Here is a 21446-nt window from a genome sequence, read left to right on the forward strand (position 1 = left end):
TTCCCATTATTCCAATTATAAAATTATTCCACAGTACTTCTTCAGAATCAAAGACAATAAAACAAGAGAAAACAGTTAATTTAAGAAGTCAAGAATAATTAATATTGATATAATATTCACACTAATCCCTCTTAGTAAATTTTATATCTATGTGTTCATACTGTTAAGGTTTCACCAAATTCTGTTTATTTCCTTCAGATACATACTCATTTGTGTGTAATGTACAGCAGACTCAAGTATATGGAGAAGAAGAGAAACATCTCAGAATTCATACTTCTAGGACTTTCGTATGATCAGAATACTCAAATATTTTGCTTTGTGCTCTTCTTGTTCTGTTATGTTGCCCTGTTGGCAGGAAACTTTCTGATCCTTGTCTCCATTCGATGCAGTTCCCTTTTTCACCAACCCATGTACTACTTCCTCAGCCACTTATCCTCTATGGACATCTGCTATACCTCTACTGTCACACCCAAATTCATTGGTGACCTCCTAGGGGGGACAAAAACCATATCTTATGATAATTGCATGTTACAGGTCTTTGCCATGCACTTCTTTGGGAGTACTGAGGTCTTTATTCTCACAGTCATGGCCTTGGATCGCTACGTAGCCATCTGCAAACCTCTCCACTATGTGATTATCATGAACAGGACAAAGTGCCATCTCCTAGTCTTGGCTGCTTGGGCTGGTGGGGCTCTCCATTCTTTTCCTCAATTATTGATGGCAATCCAATTGCCGTTTTGTGGTCCTAATGAACTCGATCACTACTTTTGTGATATCTTCCCTCTGCTGAATGTTGCCTGCACTGATACCTACATCACTGGGATCCTTGTGGTTGCCAATTCAGGTATGGTTGCCTTAGTTACCTTTGTTGTCTTGTTTGTTTCTTATGTCATTATTTTGTTTAGTCTAAGACATCACTCAGCTGAGGGAAGACACAAAGCCCTCTCCACCTGTGGGTCTCATATCACTGTAGTCATCTTATTTTTTGGACCCTCAATCTTTGCCTACCTTCGACCTCCAACCACTTTCCCTGAGGACAAAATATTTGCTCTATTTTACACCATCATTGCTCCTATGTTCAATCCCTTAATCTATACACTGAGGAATACAGAGATGAAAAGTGCCATGAGGAAAGTTTTGTGTCAAACATTATTTTCAAAGGAAGTATGCAATTAATTTGAGCAAACATATACCTAAGCAAGTTTATTAAAAAAATGAACTTGATGTGACTAAATAAGCTAAGAAATATTTCATTATCTTTATATTCAATGTCTATCATGAATGGAATCCATGAAAGAAAGAGGAATTAGAAAGAAATTTAAAGGGATAGCTTAATGAATCCTAATTCCCACGTACCAGAATTAATTGAAAACATAGTTTTATGGAGTAATAAGGAGGTGTGATTAGCATCACCTATAGAAAAAACTGCCAAATCAAATAAAGCAACACTATTTGGTCAGTGAATTATAAAGGCAAAACAATTTTAATGATAATTCTATTAAAAATCCTGCACTTATATGCCAGTTCTCATAGTAATACACATTCTACCCTAGTGACAAAGTTGAAATCTAAAATTAAAATAATGACTCTAAATCATCACAAGTATCTTTATGATAAAACATTCATTTCTGGGGCACCTGGGTGGCTCAGTGGGATCCAGCCCTACATCGGGGTCTTTGCTCAGCAGGAAGCCTGCTTCCTCCTCTCTCTGCCTGCCTCTCTGCCTACGTGTGATTTCTCTCTGTCAAATTAATAAATAAAATCTTTTTTTTTAAGGTCAACAATTAGATTTTATTTATTTATTTGTCAGAGAGAGAGAGAGAGAGAGCAGACACAGGCAGACAGAGTGGCAGGCAGCGGCAGAGGGAGAAGTAGGCTCCATGCCGAGCAAAGAGCCCGATGTGGGACTCGATCCCAGGACGCTGGGATCATGACCTGAGCCGAAGGCAGCCGCTTAACCAACTGAGTCACCCAGGCGTCCCTAATAAATAAAATCTTAAAAAAAAAAAACACATTCATTTCTTCTTCCTCTAGTGGCATTTTGAAATCAGCTCTACAATGAAGAAATCTGCACAAGAGAACCTGTTTTAAATCAGCTCCTGGTGATCAGTTCTCCTGAATTCATATTAAAAATAATAGTAATACCTAGTTAAGACAGAGCAAGAGTCAATAATTCAGGATGCTATAAACATAATGACTTGTTTTCCACCATTGACCAGAATGTAAAACATTTTGCATAAAACTTAAGGGACTGAATAATAAATCGTAAATGTCAACAAATCCTGCCTATAGTTGGTAAGTGGAAAGTTAATGGGTCCAGAACTGAAGACTTTCTCTGCTGTAAAAAGAGATAGAGGAAAAAAATAAATAACTAAAGCCTAGCAAAAGACAGATTAATATATGGTCAAGCAACCAAAGCAAATTAAAGTACATTTTGCAATTGGCTACATATAGATGTTTATAACTGATTTATTTATAATTGCCAAGCCTCAGAAGCAACCAAGACCTCCTTCTACTAGTGAATAGATAAATGAATTGTGATTTCTCTGGACAATGGAATATTATTCAGCACTAAAAAGAAATGAATTATCAAGCCACAAGATGATATGCAGGAAACTTAAATGTGTATTACTAAGCAAAAGAAGCCAATCTGAAAAGGCTACCTGTTATGTGATTGCAACTGTATGAATCCTGGAAAGGGTAAAACAATGGAGACCTTGACACCATCAGTGTTTTCCAAGGGTCAGTGTGGAGGGTAGAATGAATAGAGCTCAGAGGATTTGTAGAGCAGGAAGCATGTCTATATGTTAGTACAGTTGTGGATATATGTCATTATGCATATCAAAACTCATAAAATGTACTACATGAAGTATGAAGCCTAATGAAAAGAATATTTGGGAAGATAATCATGTGTGAATATAAGTTCCTTTGATAGTAACAAATGTATCACTCTGGTAGGGGAGGTTTTGTATCAGGACAGGGGAATTATGGGAAATCTTTGTACTTTCTGCTCAGTTTTGCTGTGAACCTAAAGTTGCTTTAAAAAGTAAAGTTTATTGATTTAAAATATACACTATGGCATGGAAGATATATCAAAGCTTGTAAGTGGAAGGAAAGGGACATCTGAAAAAGATTTTTTACAGAAAAAAAAAAGTAAGAAAGGCCTTTTTTTCATGCTTGATCAGATTCGAAGAAAGGTCACTTAAGAAACACAGCAAATGTCATTACAGAGAAGATGTTAGATAGCAGGAATTTAATAAAAAGGAGATGGTAAAACAGGGAACGTGTTTTAGAATATGTGAGTAAAATGGCAAGAGTTGCAGTCAGTCTGGAGGCACGCTCCAAATAGGTACAAAGAGCAGAAAAAAATGAGAATGGTGAAACTCACCAGAGCTGTTAGAGCAGAGAGGGAGTGGAGAGATTGTCTCTGCAGTTATACACAATGAAACAAAACTATTGCCAGATTAAACCTTTTATCCTAAGCATTTTTTTAAAAGATTTAATTTATTTGACAGAGATCCCAAGTAGGCAGAGAGTCAGGCAGAGAGAGGGGGGAAGCAGGCTCCCCGTCGAGCAGGGAGCCCAATGCGGGGCTTGATCCTAGGACCCTGGGATCATGACCTGAGCTGAAGGCAGAGGCCTTAACCCATGGAGCCACCCAGAAGCCCCCTCCTAAGCATGTTCTACCTGTTTCATTACTTAGCTGGACCAAAGAAAGCTATCTCTGAAAATGAAGTAGAAGTTCAGATATTTTAACAACAAATTCATTTTAAAGGCCTCTTTTAAACAGTGGTTATCATTTGTTTTCATTATCATGCTGTCTTCATAATGCAACTTTCTCTTTCAGAACATTATTAATAATCAAAATTATTATTTGCACACAATATTGACCTAGGGCTAATCGCGTTTTCTGCCACAAATCTAGACACACATTCCAAGTTAATGAGACTTTGGCATTCTATAAAATCAACAACTTTCACAGAAAGGACTTCGGACTTCTTACTGTGGCTTTCATGTTTAGTAAGTTGAGAACATAGTCTTTTTTTTAATTGAGATAGAAATGATGTATGATGTTATATTCGTGTCTCGTATTTAACATAAGGTATTGAGAAACAGTCACTGCAATCAGTGTAGCTAACATCCATCACCAAACATAATTGCAAATTATTTTCTTCTGACAAGACCTTTTGGGATGCCAGACTTTCTCATTTTTGTTGCACAAAATCCTGCCTGAAGATTTGAAGACATAGATTATAAAATTACTCCATATCAGAATCTAGGACACTTCTAAATATTTTAATAGGGAAACCTAGCATATTTTGCTATTATTTGAGACTTAAACTATTTCCAAAATATTTCCATTTTTGTGTTTATTGATGTGAAGATTTTGACAAGGGTTGCATGTTATAAAATAGGAAATATAAATGGAAAAGGAAAAGAGAAAAATATATCAACTTAAAAGTATTAAAGACTATCCTAAAAAGAGTCTGGAAGTTTTCCTTCTGCTTCAATTTTCTGAAACAGCTTCGGGATAATAGGTATTATTTCTTCTTGAATGTTCGGTAGAATTCCCCAGGGAATCCTTCAGGTCCTGGGCTCTTGTTTTTTGGGAGGTTTTGATCACTGCTTCAATCTCTTTACTAGATATCGGTCTATTCAGGTTGTCAATTTCTTCCTGGTTCAGTTTTGGAAGTTTATTGGTTTCCAGGAATGCATCCATTTCGTCTAGGTTGCTTATTGGCATATAACTGTTGATAGTAATTTCTGATGATTGTTTCTATTTCCTTGGTGTGAATTGTGATCTCTCCCTTTCCATCCGTAATTTTACTATATTGGGTCCTCTTTCTTTTCTGTTGGTTTGACCAGTGGTTTATCAATCTTATTGATGTTTTCAAAAAACCAGCTTTTAGTTTCATTGATGTGTTCTACTGTATCTCTAGTTTCTATCTCATTGATTTCTGCTCTAATCTTGATTATTTCCCTTCTTGTGTGTGGGATTGCCTTAATTTGCTGTTGATTTTCCAGTTCTTTAAGGTGAAAAGAGAGCTGATATATTCTGGATTTTTCCATTTTTTTGAGTGAGGCTTGGATGGCTATGTATTTCCCCCTTAGGACTGCCTTTGCCATATCCCTTAGGTTTTAGACTGATGTTTCTTCATTCTCATTAGTTTCCATGAGTTGTTTAAGTTCTTCTTTGATTTCCTGGTTGATCCAAACATTTTTAAGCAGGATGGTCTTTAGCTTCCAAGTGTTTCAATTATGTATAGAGAGAGCTTCTATTCCTTTATGAACAGCATAATCCAAAAGGTAAACATAATTTTATTCAATAATGCCAAAAATAAGTAATCATTTGACTGCCTTTTGTAGAGAAGAAATTATTAGACTAGTGATCAGTGTTAAGAAACATGGTAAGATAACCAACTGATGACAACATTAATAGAGTTTCAGTAACAGATTTTAAATTGGAGTTTCCCATGATCACATTTGTTAAATCCCTGTTATGAATGTTCTTTCTTATTTCCTTCATTTCCCCATTGATTATGGGTGTGTGCACGCTTGACAATTTGTGGTCCTAAAGGAAGCACTCAGAAAGACTGTATAAGAAAAATGACAGTTTTGAACCACACACATAACTGGCTATTTCATATTAGCTCATGTATTCTTCACTAAAATTCTGAATTTTGGATTGGTATCTTAGTTGTGAAATGAGAAATAGGAAGCCTAAAGAGATGAAGCCATTTGTTCGAGGGTCACTCTGGTCAATTGATTTGAGACACCTGAGCATTTCTACCCCTTTCTCTATTGCTGCTGTTTCAACCACTTGCTCAGTGGTTGCCTCAAGTTCTTTATTTACCAATTGTATCTTTAGTTTTTCCATGGGAGAGGTCCTAAGTATCACTATATTGCTTCATGAGAGTAAGTCTCCTCAACTGACTTTTCCCTCTTCCCTTTTAGCTCTGCTAACAACACTGATCATAGAACAACTTTCCTCTGAATACAGGCTGGGGTTTTGCATTATTGGAGGTGAAATTCCAATGATGATGTGGAATACAAGCAGCAATCCTGGTGAGGAATTGCATTTTTATAAAACTGAACACAAATTATTTCAAGTGTTTTAGAACCAGCAAATTCTAGATTACATGTGCATATTAAATATTCTGTACCTCTTACATAAACACTCAAAGAGACAGAGGGGGTGTCAGTTAACCCATCATCGTGCATATTCTTTTCTATTCAGAGAAGGAATCAAAACAGTTTTTCCATACCGTCCTTCATGACATCCTGAAGTTCTCTCCCATGAAAGACAGCCCCAGATTGAGGAAGAAACAGTATTTCTGTCTTAACATTTATAGCAGGTTACTTTTCAATTCTGAGATATTATTTAGATTCTCAATATATTTCTTCTCTTTAGAATCAGAGATTTGCATTTGTCAAGTGATTCCACATGTATAATGTTCACATTCTACTTAGATAAAACCTGCCTATAAACCAATTTGTTTTAGAAATTAGATATATCTAAAAATTATTATTGTTTCTACCTCATTAACAAAGATTAGTATCAGTTGCAATAAGTAGAAGATAGGTCAATGATCCTCACACTCCTAAAGCTTTTCAGTGCTCCTTATTTACAGTTAACTGCTGAACCCTCTGTGACATAATTATTTTATTTTATTATATAAAGGAGACTAGGGAGCCTTGTTAATGATCCTGAAAGCAAAGCAACAAATCAAAGGGTTATAATTTTATGAGGTTATAATTTTGTATAGTACTTTAAAACAGAATTGAGGGGAGTCTGGGTGGCTCAGTAAATTGGGCATGTGCCTTCAACTCAGATCATGATCCCGGGATCCAGGGATGGAGCCCTGCACTGGGCTCCTTGCTCAGAGGAAAGCCTGCTTCTCCCGATCCCTCTGCCTGCTGCTCTGCCTACATGTGTCTCTACCTCTCTGTCAAACAAATAAATAAAAAATCTTTTAAAAAAATGGAATTGAGTATAAAGCTCTTGATTGTGATACTAGTAATAGAATAAAATGCGTGTACATGTTACCAAAAAAGCACACATTTGTTTTGAAGCAAAGTCAGGCACAAAAAAAGCAAGACCAGAGAGAGCTCTTCAGAGTGCTTACGGAGAGGTTTTTAACCATGATGTCAACACTAGGCTTCCTGTAATAAAGTAAATTTTCCAGGTCATTTACTCTGTCTTCTGTCATTTTCACACTGTGTGCTACAGAATATAAAGAAAGGAAGAGGAGGACCTGCACAGTTCCTGTGTCTGAGTAGAATGAATGTATCTTAGCCTGAAAAAAGAATAATGTATACAGATATCAGACAGAACACCAATAAAAAGATAGCATGTGAGAGAATCAGTGCACACATTAGCCTCTCTTCCCTTCTCAAACTTTACTAGAGAATAGTAAATATTTAAAAAGCAATTTAATAATAAAAATAGTAAATTTGTAAAAGGCAATAACCCACACCTGGGTGGCTCAGTGGGTTAAAGCCTCTGCTTTCGGCTCGGGTCATGATCCCAGGGTCCTGGGATTGAGCCCCGCATCTGGCTCTCTGCTCGGCAGGGAGTCTGCTTGCCCCCCCCCACCCTCTCTCTGCCTGCCTCTCTGCCTGCTTGTCATCTCTGTCAAATAAATAAATAAAATCTTTAAAAAAAATAAAATAAAATAAAATAAAATCTTAAAAAAAAATGGAATTGATGTCTTTTGGTGCAGACCATTCTAAAACTGCCATGGGTGTTAACATTTTGACATCTAAAATCTTCTTTGTTATTGAAAACTTTCAATAACATCAAATTTGTGAATCTCTATAGATTATGGTTACTAAATAATACTAAATGATATTAAAATATTTTTAAAATATTAAAAAAAGCATTTTTATTATGTAAATAGTATCCCCGGGCCCAGATATGTCTGTAACTTGAGATTCAGACTAAGGTAGAAAGTGTGCTAGTTTTTGCAAACTCACTAAAATCAGGTACTTCTTTCTTGGTAAAATATCTCTTAGAAGTACTTTCTCTGTATCCTACACTCATTTTGCACTGACTAAGTGATACCTTAGCATATACATCAGAAGGACACCTGGGTGGCTCAGTTGGTTAAGGAGCTGCCTTCAGCTCAGGTCATGATCTGAGGGTCCGGGGATTCAGTCCTCCATTTGGGTTCTTGTTCAGTGGGAAACCTGCTTCTCCTCTGCCCAGTGCTTCCTCTGCTTGTGCTCTCAGCCTGATAAATAAATGAATAAATAAATCAATTTTAAAAAATCATGTATTAGATACAAAGATGCAAATTCCTGAATCTTTCATTTATTCACTTATGCAAAAAACTTCATAGAGTGCTTTCTCACCACAAAATTGCCTTCAAGTTACTTTCAGTATCATCTCCTTTCTTCGGCACTTGATCTTTAGATTGTATCTAAAACATAAAATTTTCAACAAAAGCCATGACATATGCATATTTCCAGTATGCTTAGGCAATTCAACAATCTTATGTTTCTTCTATAAATTGCTATTACAAGCATCAGACAGCATATATATTTTTAAATTTTTTTAACTCATGAAATATAAAAGTGACAAATGAATAAGCTTCTTGAATATTATTTCAAGACTTAAGTCATTAACTGATATTCTTTCTTTTGATGTATTATTCTAACCAGTCTTTCCTTTTTAATGTCAGAGCAATTCCATTGGTTTAATGTGACCCATTGACAATGTCTGACCTGAAAGGAAAGTATAGTATGCTCTAACCCAAATTATAGTTCAGTAGTCCAAACAAATGTGCATTTCTTCAGGATTCATTTCCAGAAAATTAAGGGAATTTATTCAGATAATTTAAAAAGGAGGAAAGTAGATTTTACATATAATTTATAAGAATTGGGAAATAAGGAAACAAATCTTTCCTTGTTTTAGACTAAATAATATAATCAACCATCCCTTAAATATATAATAGTAGTAAAATACATTTTAGAATAATATTTAAGTATTTTAAATAATTACTAGTTCTTTTGAGACTATATGTAATTATAAAGTTAAATCATGATAGATTTATAAAAGACAATAAAAAGCAGCTTAATTTAATAAATAAAGCATAATTATTCTTAACTATGTCAACCTGCATTTTAATAAATTTTATATTATTGTGTTCATACAGTTAATTTTCACCTAGAATTATGTTTTCTTTCTTTCAGAAATATAAGTTCCTTGGAAGCTTACACCAATGCCAAATATATGAAAAGCCAGACAACTATCTCGTAATTAATACTTCTAGGACTTTTGTATGACCAGACATGCAAATATTTTCTTTTCACTCTTCTTAGTCTGTTATGTTGCCCTTTTCACAGGAAAACATCTGATCTTTGTCTCAATTCAATTCACTCCTGTTTTTCAACAACCCATGTACTACTTCCTCATCCACATATCCTTTACAGACATTTGCTACACCTCAACGGTTATGCCCAAGTTAATTGCTAACCTGTTAGTGGAAAGAAAAGCCATCCCCTATGGTAATTGCATGTTATGGGTCTTAACAATGGATATTTTGGAGGCATTGAGATCCTCATTCTTACCACATGAACTTTGATTGCTATGCTGCTATCCGCAAACCTCTCCACTATGTGATTATCATGAAAAGAACAAGGTGCCATCTCCTAGTCTTAGCTGCTTGGGCTGGTGGGGCCATCCATGCCTTACCTCTGTTTTCTACTGCAATTGGTTTGCCCTTCTGTGGTCCTAATGAAATTGATCACTACTATTGTGAAGTTTTTCCTTTGCTAAGGTTGGCATGTGCTGATACCATTCCTGTGAGTGCTTTTTCAGGTATGGTTTGCTTAGTAGCCTTTATTGTCTTATTTGTTTCTTATGGGATACTATTGTTCACTTTAAGAAATCTCTCAGCTGAGGGAAGACACAAATCTCTCTCCATCTGTTAGTCTCATATCACTGTGATCATCTTATTTTTGGAACGGCAATCTTTATTTACCTTAACCGACCTACTACTTTTCCTGAGGACAAAAAAATTGCTCTATTTTATACCATCGTTGCTCCTATGTTCAATCCCCTAATCTATACTCTTAGAAATTCAGAGATGACAAAAAATACAAAAACAAAAACAAAAACAAAAAAACATGAGAAAGGTATGTTACCCACCATTATTTTCAAAGGAAACACACAGTTAACTTGAAGAAGTTTATTGGCTAAGCAACTCTTTCTCCCAGAAATTATTCTAGGAGAAGATGGAGAGAATAATACATATTCACATTACATCAGTGCTAGAAGAATAGAAAAGTATTGAATCATTCAGCTAATCACCCTCAAGAGATACATCAAGGGGAGCCTAGGTGGCTCAGTCAGCTAAGCATCCAACTCTGAATTTCAGCTTAGGTCATGCTACCTGGGTCCTGGGATCCAGCTGGAGTTGGGTTCTGTGCTCAGCAGGGAGTCTGCTTCAGGATTCTCTTTCTGCCTCTGACTCAGCTTAGGCTATTCCAGTCTCTCTCAGATGAATCAATAAGCAAACAAACAAATATATAAATCTTTTAAAAAAGATATAAATCAAATAAACCTCAGGGCCATCAATATGATCACTATAATAATATGGGCTTTATTTTTCAAATTTTAATAACACATGTTGACTGATGTAAAATGCCTGTGGGAGGTTTCCCATGAGGACCTGCACATGCTTTAATTCATGATATTCCCAAAAATGTTTTCCTGAACGGTTCTTTGGATGAAAGATAAACAGGAGGGTCAGAGGTGCTTCACATCTGTTTACCATTACATAGTAGAGATACAAAAAGTAAGAGGAACCACTTGAAGGATCACTTTGACATATATATTATATATATATAATATTATAATAAAAACACATTCACACACGCACAAACATGTGCATGTGTGTATGTATGTATATATATATGTATATATACATATATATATATATAAAATAAAGAGAAAATAATTATAATTTCCACAGGTCTTCATTTTATACAGAATTTGATCTCCTAATTTAAATTTTTAAGTTCCTCTATAATTGTATTGGTAGATATTTTTAAGAGAAGGCATTCAGGAATATCTGGAGTGAAACTGATAAAAGTTTCATGCCTTTATTTGTATTTGGGAGAAGGCATATAAGCACAATGAAAAAAAGTATAAGCTTCCAAATCATTTGGTATAAACTAGTGATTTAGAAGTAGACCTCCCTCTTAGTACTTGTGCAACCTTGGATTCAAGGTTCCTTATTTGCAATAAAAGGACAATAATACAGTAGCCCCTTTTATCCATGTTTCAAGTTGCATGGTTTCACTTACCTGTTGTCAACCATGGTGCAGAAGCAGAAGACTCCATTTGATGTGTTGTGAGAAGGTCAATAATAGCCTAAGGCTATTTCCCAATGCCTTCATCATTCACTTCACTTCATCTCATCATGTAGGCATTTTATCATCTCACATCATCAGAAGAAGATAGGTGAGTACAATAAGGATGACTACACTGTGGTATATTGAAAAGGGAGAGGGGGAGAGAAAGAGCAAGGAAAGGGGAAAGAAAGAAAAGATGCAAAGGGATGTTCTATGGATTCCCCCCAGGAGATTAACAGCAGTAAGTTTATAAAGGCTGCTATACATCTTTTTCTATAAATTTGTATTTTCACAGCTTATTTTAAGCACTGTAGGTTGAACAGCACTGGACTTAGTGGGAAGAGATGTCCAGGCTTGCACCAGTGTTCACGACACACTCTGAACCAAGAGTTGCATTTCCTACTATTTATATTCTCTAGTTTTTGTACTATGATTTTAATGAAAAGCTACCCTGGGATTTATATATGGCCTTTAACTGATCCTATTCTTCCACATAAAGTTTAGACTTTGATCCTCTCAACTGATACATAAGGAAGTACTTAGCCAAGTTCTATGTTGAAACCAGAACAAATTTATACCAATGTTAATGTTTTTTCCTTATCCTAAATGTATGTCTAGCATACAATCTTCAACCCACCCCATTATGGAAGAATACAATGTCAATAGGTAAAACCAATTAATTGATGACGAACATCTTGTTTTCTATTTTCTTATACAACTGTTTGTTCCTCTCCACACATTTTTGGGAGTACTCTTCTATGGACTTGACAAGTTAGAACCATGAGACCTTTCACTTTATATTCTCCAGTGAACTGCATTTTGCTCTCAGAACAAGACAAATGGATCCAGTATTTTTTACTTCCACTTACCAACGGGGGAGGGAGGATGAGAGAGAATGAATTTCTCAGTGTTGACAAGAAAAAGGTAGCAAGATTTAGGGCCCTGGATGCTCCTCTTCATGAACAGTAGATAAGAGATCTGTTCAGCTCAACACACTGTTCCCCCTCTGGCCCCATGAAAATAATGAATTGACAATAACAGTCTTTTAGGAAAATCATTATTTTGCTGTAGTACACACTTGGTAATGGGTAAAATGTGATGGCTCAAAATATTCATTCTCTTCTCCTAGATCTATTGCATCTAAGTGCTGTGCTGCTTAACTGCATGGTTAAACATGCAGGACATTCATTAATCACCCTGGGTTTTTCAATATGTCAATACAAAATAACTGGCTCTCTGTAGTGTTTCTAATATTTTTAAAAAATTTCTTTTCAGCATAACAGTATTCATTGTTTTTGCACCACGCCCAGTGCTCCATGCAATACGTGCCCTCTCTATTACCCACCACCTGGTTCCCCCAACCTCTCAACCCCCGCCCCTTCAAAACACTCAGGTTGTTTTTCAGAGTCCATAGTCTCTCATGGTTCACCTCCCGTTCCAATTTCCCTCAAATCCCTTCTTCTCTCCATCTCCCCATGTCCTCCATGTTATTTGTTATGCTCCACAAATAAGTGAAACCATATGATACTTGACTCTCTCTGCTTGACTTATTTCACTCAGCATAATCTCTTCCAGTCTCATCCATGTTGCTACAAATGTTGGGTATTTATCCTTTCTAATGGAGGCATAATACTCCATCGTGTATATGGACCACATCTTCCTTATCCATTGGTCCATTGAAGGGCATCTTGGTTCTTCCCACAGTTTGACGACCGTGGCCATTGCTGTTATAAACATTGGGGTACAGATGGCTCTTCTTTTCACTACATCTGTATCTTTGGGGTCAATAACCAGCAGTGCAATTGCAGGGTCATAGGGAAGCACTATTTTTAATTTCTTGAGGAATCTCCACACTGTTCTCTGATGTGGCTGCACCAACTTGCATTCCCACCAACAGTGTAAGAGGGTTCCCCTTTCTCCACATGTTGTTTCCTGTCTTGCTAATTTTGGCCAAAAGACTCCACCCCCAAACTACTAGAACTCATACAGCAATTCAGTAATGTGGCAGGATACAAAGTCAATGTACAGAAATCAGTGGCTTTCTTATACACTAACAATGAAAATACAGAAAGGGAAATTAGAGAATCAGTTCCACTTACTATTGCACCAAAAACCATAAGATACCTGGGAATAAACCTAACTAAAGAGGTAAAGGATCTGTATTCAAGGAACTACAGAACACTCAGGAAAGAAATTGAAGATGACACAAAAAGATGGAAGACCATTCCATGCTCTTGGAACAGAAGAATACACATTGTTAAAATGTCTATACTGCCTAGAGCAATCTATACTTTTAATGCCATTCCAATCAAAATTCCACCGGTATTTTTCAAAGAGCTGGAGCAAATAATCCTAAAATTTGTATGGAATCAGAAGAGATCCCAATTTGCTAAGGAAATGTTGAAAACATAAAAAAAACTGGGGGCATCACATTACCTGATTTCAAGCTTTACTACAAAGCTGTGATCACCAAGACAGTATGGTACTGGCATAAAAACAGACACAGTAGTGCAATTGCTGGGTCATAGGGTAGTTCTATTTTCAACATTTTGAGGAACATCCATAGTGATCCGAAGGGGCACGTGTACCCGAATGTTTATAGCAGCAATGTCTACAATAGCCAGACTATGGAAAGAACCTAGATGTCCATCAACAGATGAATGGATCAAGAAGATGTGGTATATATACACAATGGAATACTATGCAGCCATCAAAAGAAATGAAATCTTGCCATTTGCGACGACGTGGATGGAACTAGAGCGTATCATGCTTAGTGAAATAAGTCAATCGGAGAAAGACAACTATCATATGATCTCCCTGATATGAGGACATGGAGAAGCAACATGGGGGGGTAGGGGGATAGGAGAAGAATAAATGAAACAAGATGGGATTGGGAGGGAGACAAACCATAAATGACTCTTAATCTCACAAAACAAACTGGGGGTTGCTGTGGGGAGGTGGGATTGGGAGAGGGGGAGTGGGCTATGGACATTGGGGAGGGGAGGCGAACCATAAGAGACTATGGACTCTGAAAAACAACCTGAGGGTTTTGAAGGGTCAGGGGTGGGAGTTTGGGGGAACAGGTGGTGGGTGATGGGGAGGGCACGTTTTGCATGGAGCACTGGGTGTTGTGCAAAAAGAATGAATACTGTTACGCTGAAAAAAATAAATAAATAAATAAAAAGGGGAAAAAAAAAAAAAAAAAAAACAGACACATAGGTCAGTGGAACAGAGTAGAGAGCCCAGATATGGACCCTTTACTCTATGGTCAAATAATCTTCGACAAAACAGGAAAAAATATACAGTGGAAAAAAGACAGTCTCTTCAATAAATGGTGCTGGGAAAACTGGACAGCTATATGTAGAAGAATGAAACTCACCCATTCTCTTACACTGTACACAAAGATAAACTCTAAATGGATAAAAGACCTCAACGTGTTTCCAACATTTTAAGCAGCAACCTCTAAAATGTGTCTTTAGAATGATTTGGGAAAATGGAAGGATTTTATATAAAAATACCATGTTCCTATGTCCAGATACCCAGATTGTGCCTCTGGTTTTCCATTTCCTGCCTCTCCTGAATCTTGACAAAATCTGGTTCAAACTGAACCTTGATGAAACTACCAAGAAGGTGAGTCACTGAATTTGTGATCAACTAATTCAGGTTATTTATCTGCTATGATTAAGAATTTTATTACAAAGTTGGGATCACCAAGACAGTATGGTACTGGCATAAAAACAGACACATAGGCCAGTGGAACAGAGTAGAGAGCCCAGATATGGACGCTCAAATCTATGGTCAAATAATCTTCGACGAAACAGGAGAAAATATACAGTGGAAAATGACAGTCTCTTCAGTAAATGGTGCTGGGAAAACTGGACAGCGATAAGTAGAAGAATGAAACTCATCCATTCTCTTACACTGTACCCAAAGACAAACTCGAAATGGATAAAAAACCTCAATGTGAGACTGGAATCCATCAGAATCTTAGAGGAAAACATAGGCAGTATCCTCTTCAATATCAGCCACAGCAACTTCTTCCAAGATATGTCTCCAAAAGCAAAGGAAACAAAAGTGAAAATAAACTTTGGGGACTTCATCAAGATCAAAACCTTCTGCACAGCAAAGGAAATAGTCAACAAAACAAAGAGGCAACGCAAGCAATGGAAGAAGATATTTGCAAATGACAGTATAGACAAAGGTTGATATCCAGGATCTATAAAGAACTCCTCAAATTCAACACACACAAAACAGATAATCATATCAAAAAATGGGCAGAAGGTATGAACAGACACTTCTCCAATGAAGACATACAAATGGCTATCTGGCACATGAAAAAATGTTCATCTTCACTAGCCATCATGGAGATTCAAATTAAAACCACATCGAGATACCACCTCACACCAGTTAGAATGGCCAAAATTAACAAGACAGGAAACAACATGTGTTGGAGAGGATGTGGAGTAAGGGGAACCCTCTTATGCTGTTTGTGGGAATGCAAGCTAGTGCAGCCGCTTTGGAGAACAGTGTGGAGATTCCTCAAGAAATTAAGAATAGAGCTTCCCTATGACCCTGCAATTGCAGTACTGGGTATTGACCTCAAAGATACAGATGTAGTGAAAATAAAGGCCATCTCTACCCCAATGTTTATAGCACCAATGGCCACGGTCGCCAAACTGTGGAAAGAACCAAGATGCCCTTCAATGGACCAATGGATTAGGAAGATGTGGTCCATATACACTATGGAGTATTATGCCTCTATCAGCAAAGATTAATACCCAACTTTTGTATCAACATCAATGGGACTGGAAGAGATTATGCTGAATGAAATAAGTCAAGCAGAGAGAGTCAAGTATCATATGGTTTCACTTATTTGTGGAGAATAACAAATGCTGGAGGACATGGGGAGATGGAGAGGAGAAGGTAGTTGAGGGAAATTGGAAGGGTGGTGAACCATGAGAGACTATGGACTCTGAAAAACAACATGAGGGTCTAGAGGGTCGGGGGTTGGGAGGTTGGGGGACCAAGGTGGTGGGTATTAGTGAGGGTACGTGTCTCATGGAGCAATGGGTGAGGTGCAAAAACAATGAACACTGTTATCCTGAAAAGAAATTGAAAAAAAAAAAAAGGTATATCTGTCATCAATGAAGAAATCTGTTACACAGCTTCTTTCTTTATGCCCCAGAGTTGTCAGAAAACACCAGGCTGGAAGAAGCTTAGATACATTGTCAGGGGCCTAAGGGGAAGACCAGAGGGCCAAACTACCTGTAGCTGTAAGAGTTTTATGTGACTCCCTGCCCCAGCCCCCTCTCCTAATCCTTCAGCTGTGCTCAACCCTATATTGGTCTGCAGGCATCCACTGTGAGGGCTGATTCAGATACTGTACCTAAATCATCCACTAAGAGATATTTAGTAAAATCAAAATGGTCTCAAAAAGTTGATGATTTAGGTAAAGAGTGGAAGATGAATTATTTGGAATTGATTGCTTTGAAATATCTATTTTATGTGATACCATAATCATGGGGGTCTCTGGTGATGACGAGAACACCAGAAGAGCTGAAATCAGCCCTCAGGGTGGGCTGCCAGAGCAGGATGGAACGCCTGACTTCAACTCTGGACCTCCCCATTTCTGTGTCGTTCATATAACAGAGCCTCCATGGTTAGAGTAAGTTCTCATATGCAGATGATTCTGAGGGGATATGGTGTGCCAGGTGCATTATGGTGGCCAGGAATTTAAAATCTCAGTTAGGAAGACCTGCTTGGCACCAGCAAGCTGTATGATTTTGAGCATAGTTGACATGATATTCCTAGTTGAATTCTTGGTATATGGTAAATATCCTATAAGTGATTGGAACAGTTGTTTTTGAAAACTCTGTTCTTTTCCTGTCTATTAACAGCAGCAAAAGTTCTATTTTTACTCATTATGTTAGTAAAAGAAGCACTGATGCTTCTTGGTTCCTTCTATCTGAAGCTACCCACTGATGAGGAAGGGAGGTGGCGATGCTGGTGATTTTCTCTGTGAAGCTAACCGTTGGCTTGGCTAGAACTTGATTTCTGGGGTCAAGGGTGTCTGCTCAGTACACTTTTTCATTAGAAGGAACGAAAAACCTTGGAAGCTTTTGAAAGGCTGCCTCTATTTACTAAACGTCCTCAAGCCATTGGTCTCTTTCTGCTGGTACAAGGTTTTCTGATTGGATTCTCAAGCACTGTTAGCATATTATTCTCCTCCAATTCTTTATCTCCCATGTTTTCTTTCGGTATTATTTAGTTCTTTCCACCCATATTATAAATTCTATGATAAATTTGTGAGAGAAAATAGGTATAATGCTTTCACTGTTACCTTTTACATATTATATGGTTTACTGAAATCTGTTTCTTTTCTTTCAACTGAATTCATTTCCTTATTATTTTGAGACTATCTTTAGAAGTTCTTCTGTGTTGATAATTCTGTGTCAACTTGCTTCTTATTCCTCATGCAAATATGCTTTCCTTGGGCTCTTCCTTCAGTGCATCCAAATACGCAAATCGTAATTGAATTCAGCTCTGAATCCAACTGGAAATGTTTCTCACAATAACCGTCAGGGCAATTAAAAGTAGGCTTCTGTCCCTTGAGACTCAAGCATTTTTGAGAATGCTTGACCTGTCCATTTTGCTGAGATTCCTGCCCTATCTGTCCCATCCAAGTGGGTACTTGTAAGAATTCTGGTCTCAGACTTTTTGGTTTCTGACTTTGAAATACTCTATGATCTCAATTTAAGTACAAGTATGATTTAGTTTTCCCTATGTAAGCTTACTTTGGTCATTGCCTCTTTGAAATTTATTACAAACAACGTCTCAGCCATATGTTCAAGGAATATATTGCTTCCCAATGCCAGGTATGAATCCATACCTAATGATGTTCTAACTACATCTACTTTTTGATGACTTGGTGATGTTCATGCAGTTTTACGATATTACAAATAAATATCTAGAGGTAGAATAGGTAGAAAATGCTTACGAAGTATTTTATTTATTTTAATTATTGAAAGAGACAGAAAGAGAGCCTGCAAGAATGTGTCACAGTGTGGGGGGTGAGGAACAGAGGTAAAGGGAGGGAAGCAGACTGTGTTCAGAGCAAAGCCTGATGTGGGGCTTCATCCTACAACCCTGAGATCATGACCTGAGCTAAAGCCAAGAGTGGGATGCTCAACCAACTGAGCCACCCAGGTCCCCCTAGAAAATAGCTTATGATAAGCTGGAATAGATATCATCATCTGGATTTCAAATATTTTGTAAAAATGAACACCCCTTTCAGCAACAAATGAGTTCCCTTCCTAATATTAATTTGTGGTTTCTTTTTTTTTTTTTTGTCCTCATTTTTCTCTTGATTGATCTCAATGACATTTTTGGAGTTTTATTAATTCTTCTGGAGGGTTAACATTTCTCTATTTAAGAATGTTAGTTATCTTTTTTTTTTTATTTTTTAAAGATTTTATTTATTTGTTTGACAGAGAGAAAACACAACCAGGGGGAGCAGCAGGCAGAGGGTGATAGAGAAGCAGGCTTCCTGCTGATCAAGGATCCAGACACGGGGCTCCATCCCAGGACCCTGAGATCATGACCTGAGCCAAAGGCTGACACTTAACCAACTGAGCCACCAGGCACCCAGGTGCCACGCCAAGAATGTTAGTTATGTCAGCCCTTTATTTCCTTAGTTTATTACATCATTACCTCTATTTTGTTTGGATTTTGCTTTGGTTTAGTTTCCAGGATCTTGACTCCTGAGATACTTATAACTCATTGATTACTAAACATAGCTGCTTTTAATAATAGAAGTGATATCACTACACATTACACACTTTTAAAATAATGACAAAAGATGTAGTGTTCATATTAAGGCCAATAAATTCAATGCCTTAGACTGGACAAAAAAGTCTTTTAATGATATAAATACAGAAGCTCCTGAAAGTTAAAGATACATATTCTCAGTGGTGTTTATTTACATCTTAAAGTAACTGAATTTATTACATTCTCTTCACACCCCCTGTCTGGATAGCTCTGGTAGTGAATTTTACCCAACATTAGAGAAAAATAATTTCTATTCTACACAAAACTCACAATAATAAAACAGAAGTGAATTCATCTTTTTTTTTAATTTAAATTTATTTATTTTTTCAGCGTAACAGTATTCAGAAGTGAATTCATCTTAACTCATTTCATTGGTCCAGCACTTTTGGATACTTCTAAATAATGCTCGGCTTTCTATACATTCTATACATTCCTTAGAATTTTCTGTGTGATTGTGTCATGTTGAAAACTACTGATTCTACCAAATTCTTGTTCAATATGAGAGACTTTCTTTTTTTATGCAAGTTTAGCATGGTTGTGCCATACAAGATCAATGCATAACATCAGTTGCATAGTTTGTATTGGAAACTACCAAACAAAAATTGGATTTTTAAATTCCAATTCCTAGAGTGTGTCTGTCAGGGGAGGATATACAAGATATGATAGGCTATCTTCTCTGTGGATTGGTACAGGCTACATTGGGTAAAAGCTTAGTCAACATTGAGCACAGTGTTGAAATGGACAAACTGTAAATCATCAAGCTTTGATAACCTCTGTTCTGAAGGGTTATGTAGGGGAGGAGAGCTCTTCCCTTTTTCCCTTCTCTGTTCTTTGGATGATCTAGCAATTAAACTGTCATAAGACAGATTAACATATGAAAAATAAACTTCAATTTCTATGAATGGGAACCCCAAAGAAATGAAACTCCCTGATAGTCAGGCAACTGAAGTGTATATGTTCTCCTGAGCTAAGGAAAGGGGGTAGGAATTCAATGGGCACAGAAGGGAATTTGAACAAGGAAGCCCTGCAGAGACCTCCACAGTTTACCATGCCTACCGCACAGTCTTTGTAGTTTTCTCTGTTGATAACTCTCTTCCTAGACCAGGCCGTCTGTCTAAATTCTTTTAGGCAGTTACTGGGGAAGAAAAAAAAAAAACTCCTTTTGAACTCTTTGGCTCTGATTATTTTCAGCTCAGAACAATCCAAATATCTAAGTGGCACACTGGGACAGCCTGTGTGAACAGCATCAGACAGGCTCCTTCATTTACTCAGGGTTACAAAACTTTCAAAGCCTGGCAACAGCATTAAATTTAGAAATACCATGTTCTTGCTTCTGGCTATGTAAGTCAGTTATTTAAATGCTAAAACTTTTGTGTCTTTCTATGCATATTAGAGGTAATAATGCTTCTGTCAAAATAAGCAAAATTATAAGTTTTAAAAAATTCAATGAATTTTCTTAGATTTTATTTATTTTAAAGAGAGAGGGGGAAACAGTGGGGCATACGGGCAGAGGGAGAAGGAGAAGGAGAAGCAGACTCCCTGATGATAAGGGGCTCCATCATCCCTGCACACTGAGATCTGACTTAAGCTGAAGTTAGAGTTTTCAAAGGTTGAGCCTCAAGGTGCCCACTTTCTCTTAAAATTTTCATCTTTCTTATTTCTCCTACCTTCCATGTTCATGGGGAAAGAATATTTATTGTTTTATCATTCCTTTTCTTTTTCTCCTATCCCACAACCATCCATTCCAGTTAGTCCCGAACCAGGGATAGTTCTGCACCTGTACTCATATTGCAGATTGTTGACTGTATTGGTTATTGACCCTACACACATAACATCTTAGTAATGGGGCATACTTGGACTGTAAATGCTTGTGTATGGTTCTCTTTGTCCTATCTCATCTCACATTTTCCTCATAGCTAACCGGGTACTATTACAGGCCACAATGGTTTCTCTCTGATTTTTCAGAAAACTGGATGAATCTACAGAACAGTCAAAATTTCTTGACCTGCTCTGACTATGGCCTTTCTCCAGAGAAATAGCATCTGAGGCATGTTAATGCAAAGGAGGAAAGCAACACCCATGGAAACAGGGACATCACTCTGGGCAGTGGTTTAGCACACTGGCCAGGATTTCTCTAGAAATGCCTTTGGGAATGTAATTACTTAGCTTTCAAAGAACTATTAATTTCTGTATTGTCACCTAAAGTTTATATTTCGTTGGTCCCAATCCTATTTTCGGCAGGAGTATGCAGGTGTCGA

General features: G+C 37.1%; 1 protein-coding gene across 1 annotated transcript; it reads left to right on the plus strand.

Moving 5' to 3' along the window:
- Positions 1 to 240: 240 nt before the first annotated feature.
- Positions 241 to 1176, plus strand: LOC123949321 (olfactory receptor 4P4-like). The gene has a single exon (XM_046016721.1). The coding sequence runs from the start codon at positions 241 to 243 to the stop codon at positions 1174 to 1176; it is 936 nt and encodes a 311-aa protein (XP_045872677.1).
- The last annotated feature ends 20270 nt before the right edge of the window (positions 1177 to 21446 follow it).

Source organism: Meles meles, chromosome 8 (genome assembly GCF_922984935.1).
Source record: "Meles meles chromosome 8, mMelMel3.1 paternal haplotype, whole genome shotgun sequence".
In the NCBI taxonomy this organism is placed as follows: domain Eukaryota; kingdom Metazoa; phylum Chordata; class Mammalia; order Carnivora; family Mustelidae; genus Meles; species Meles meles.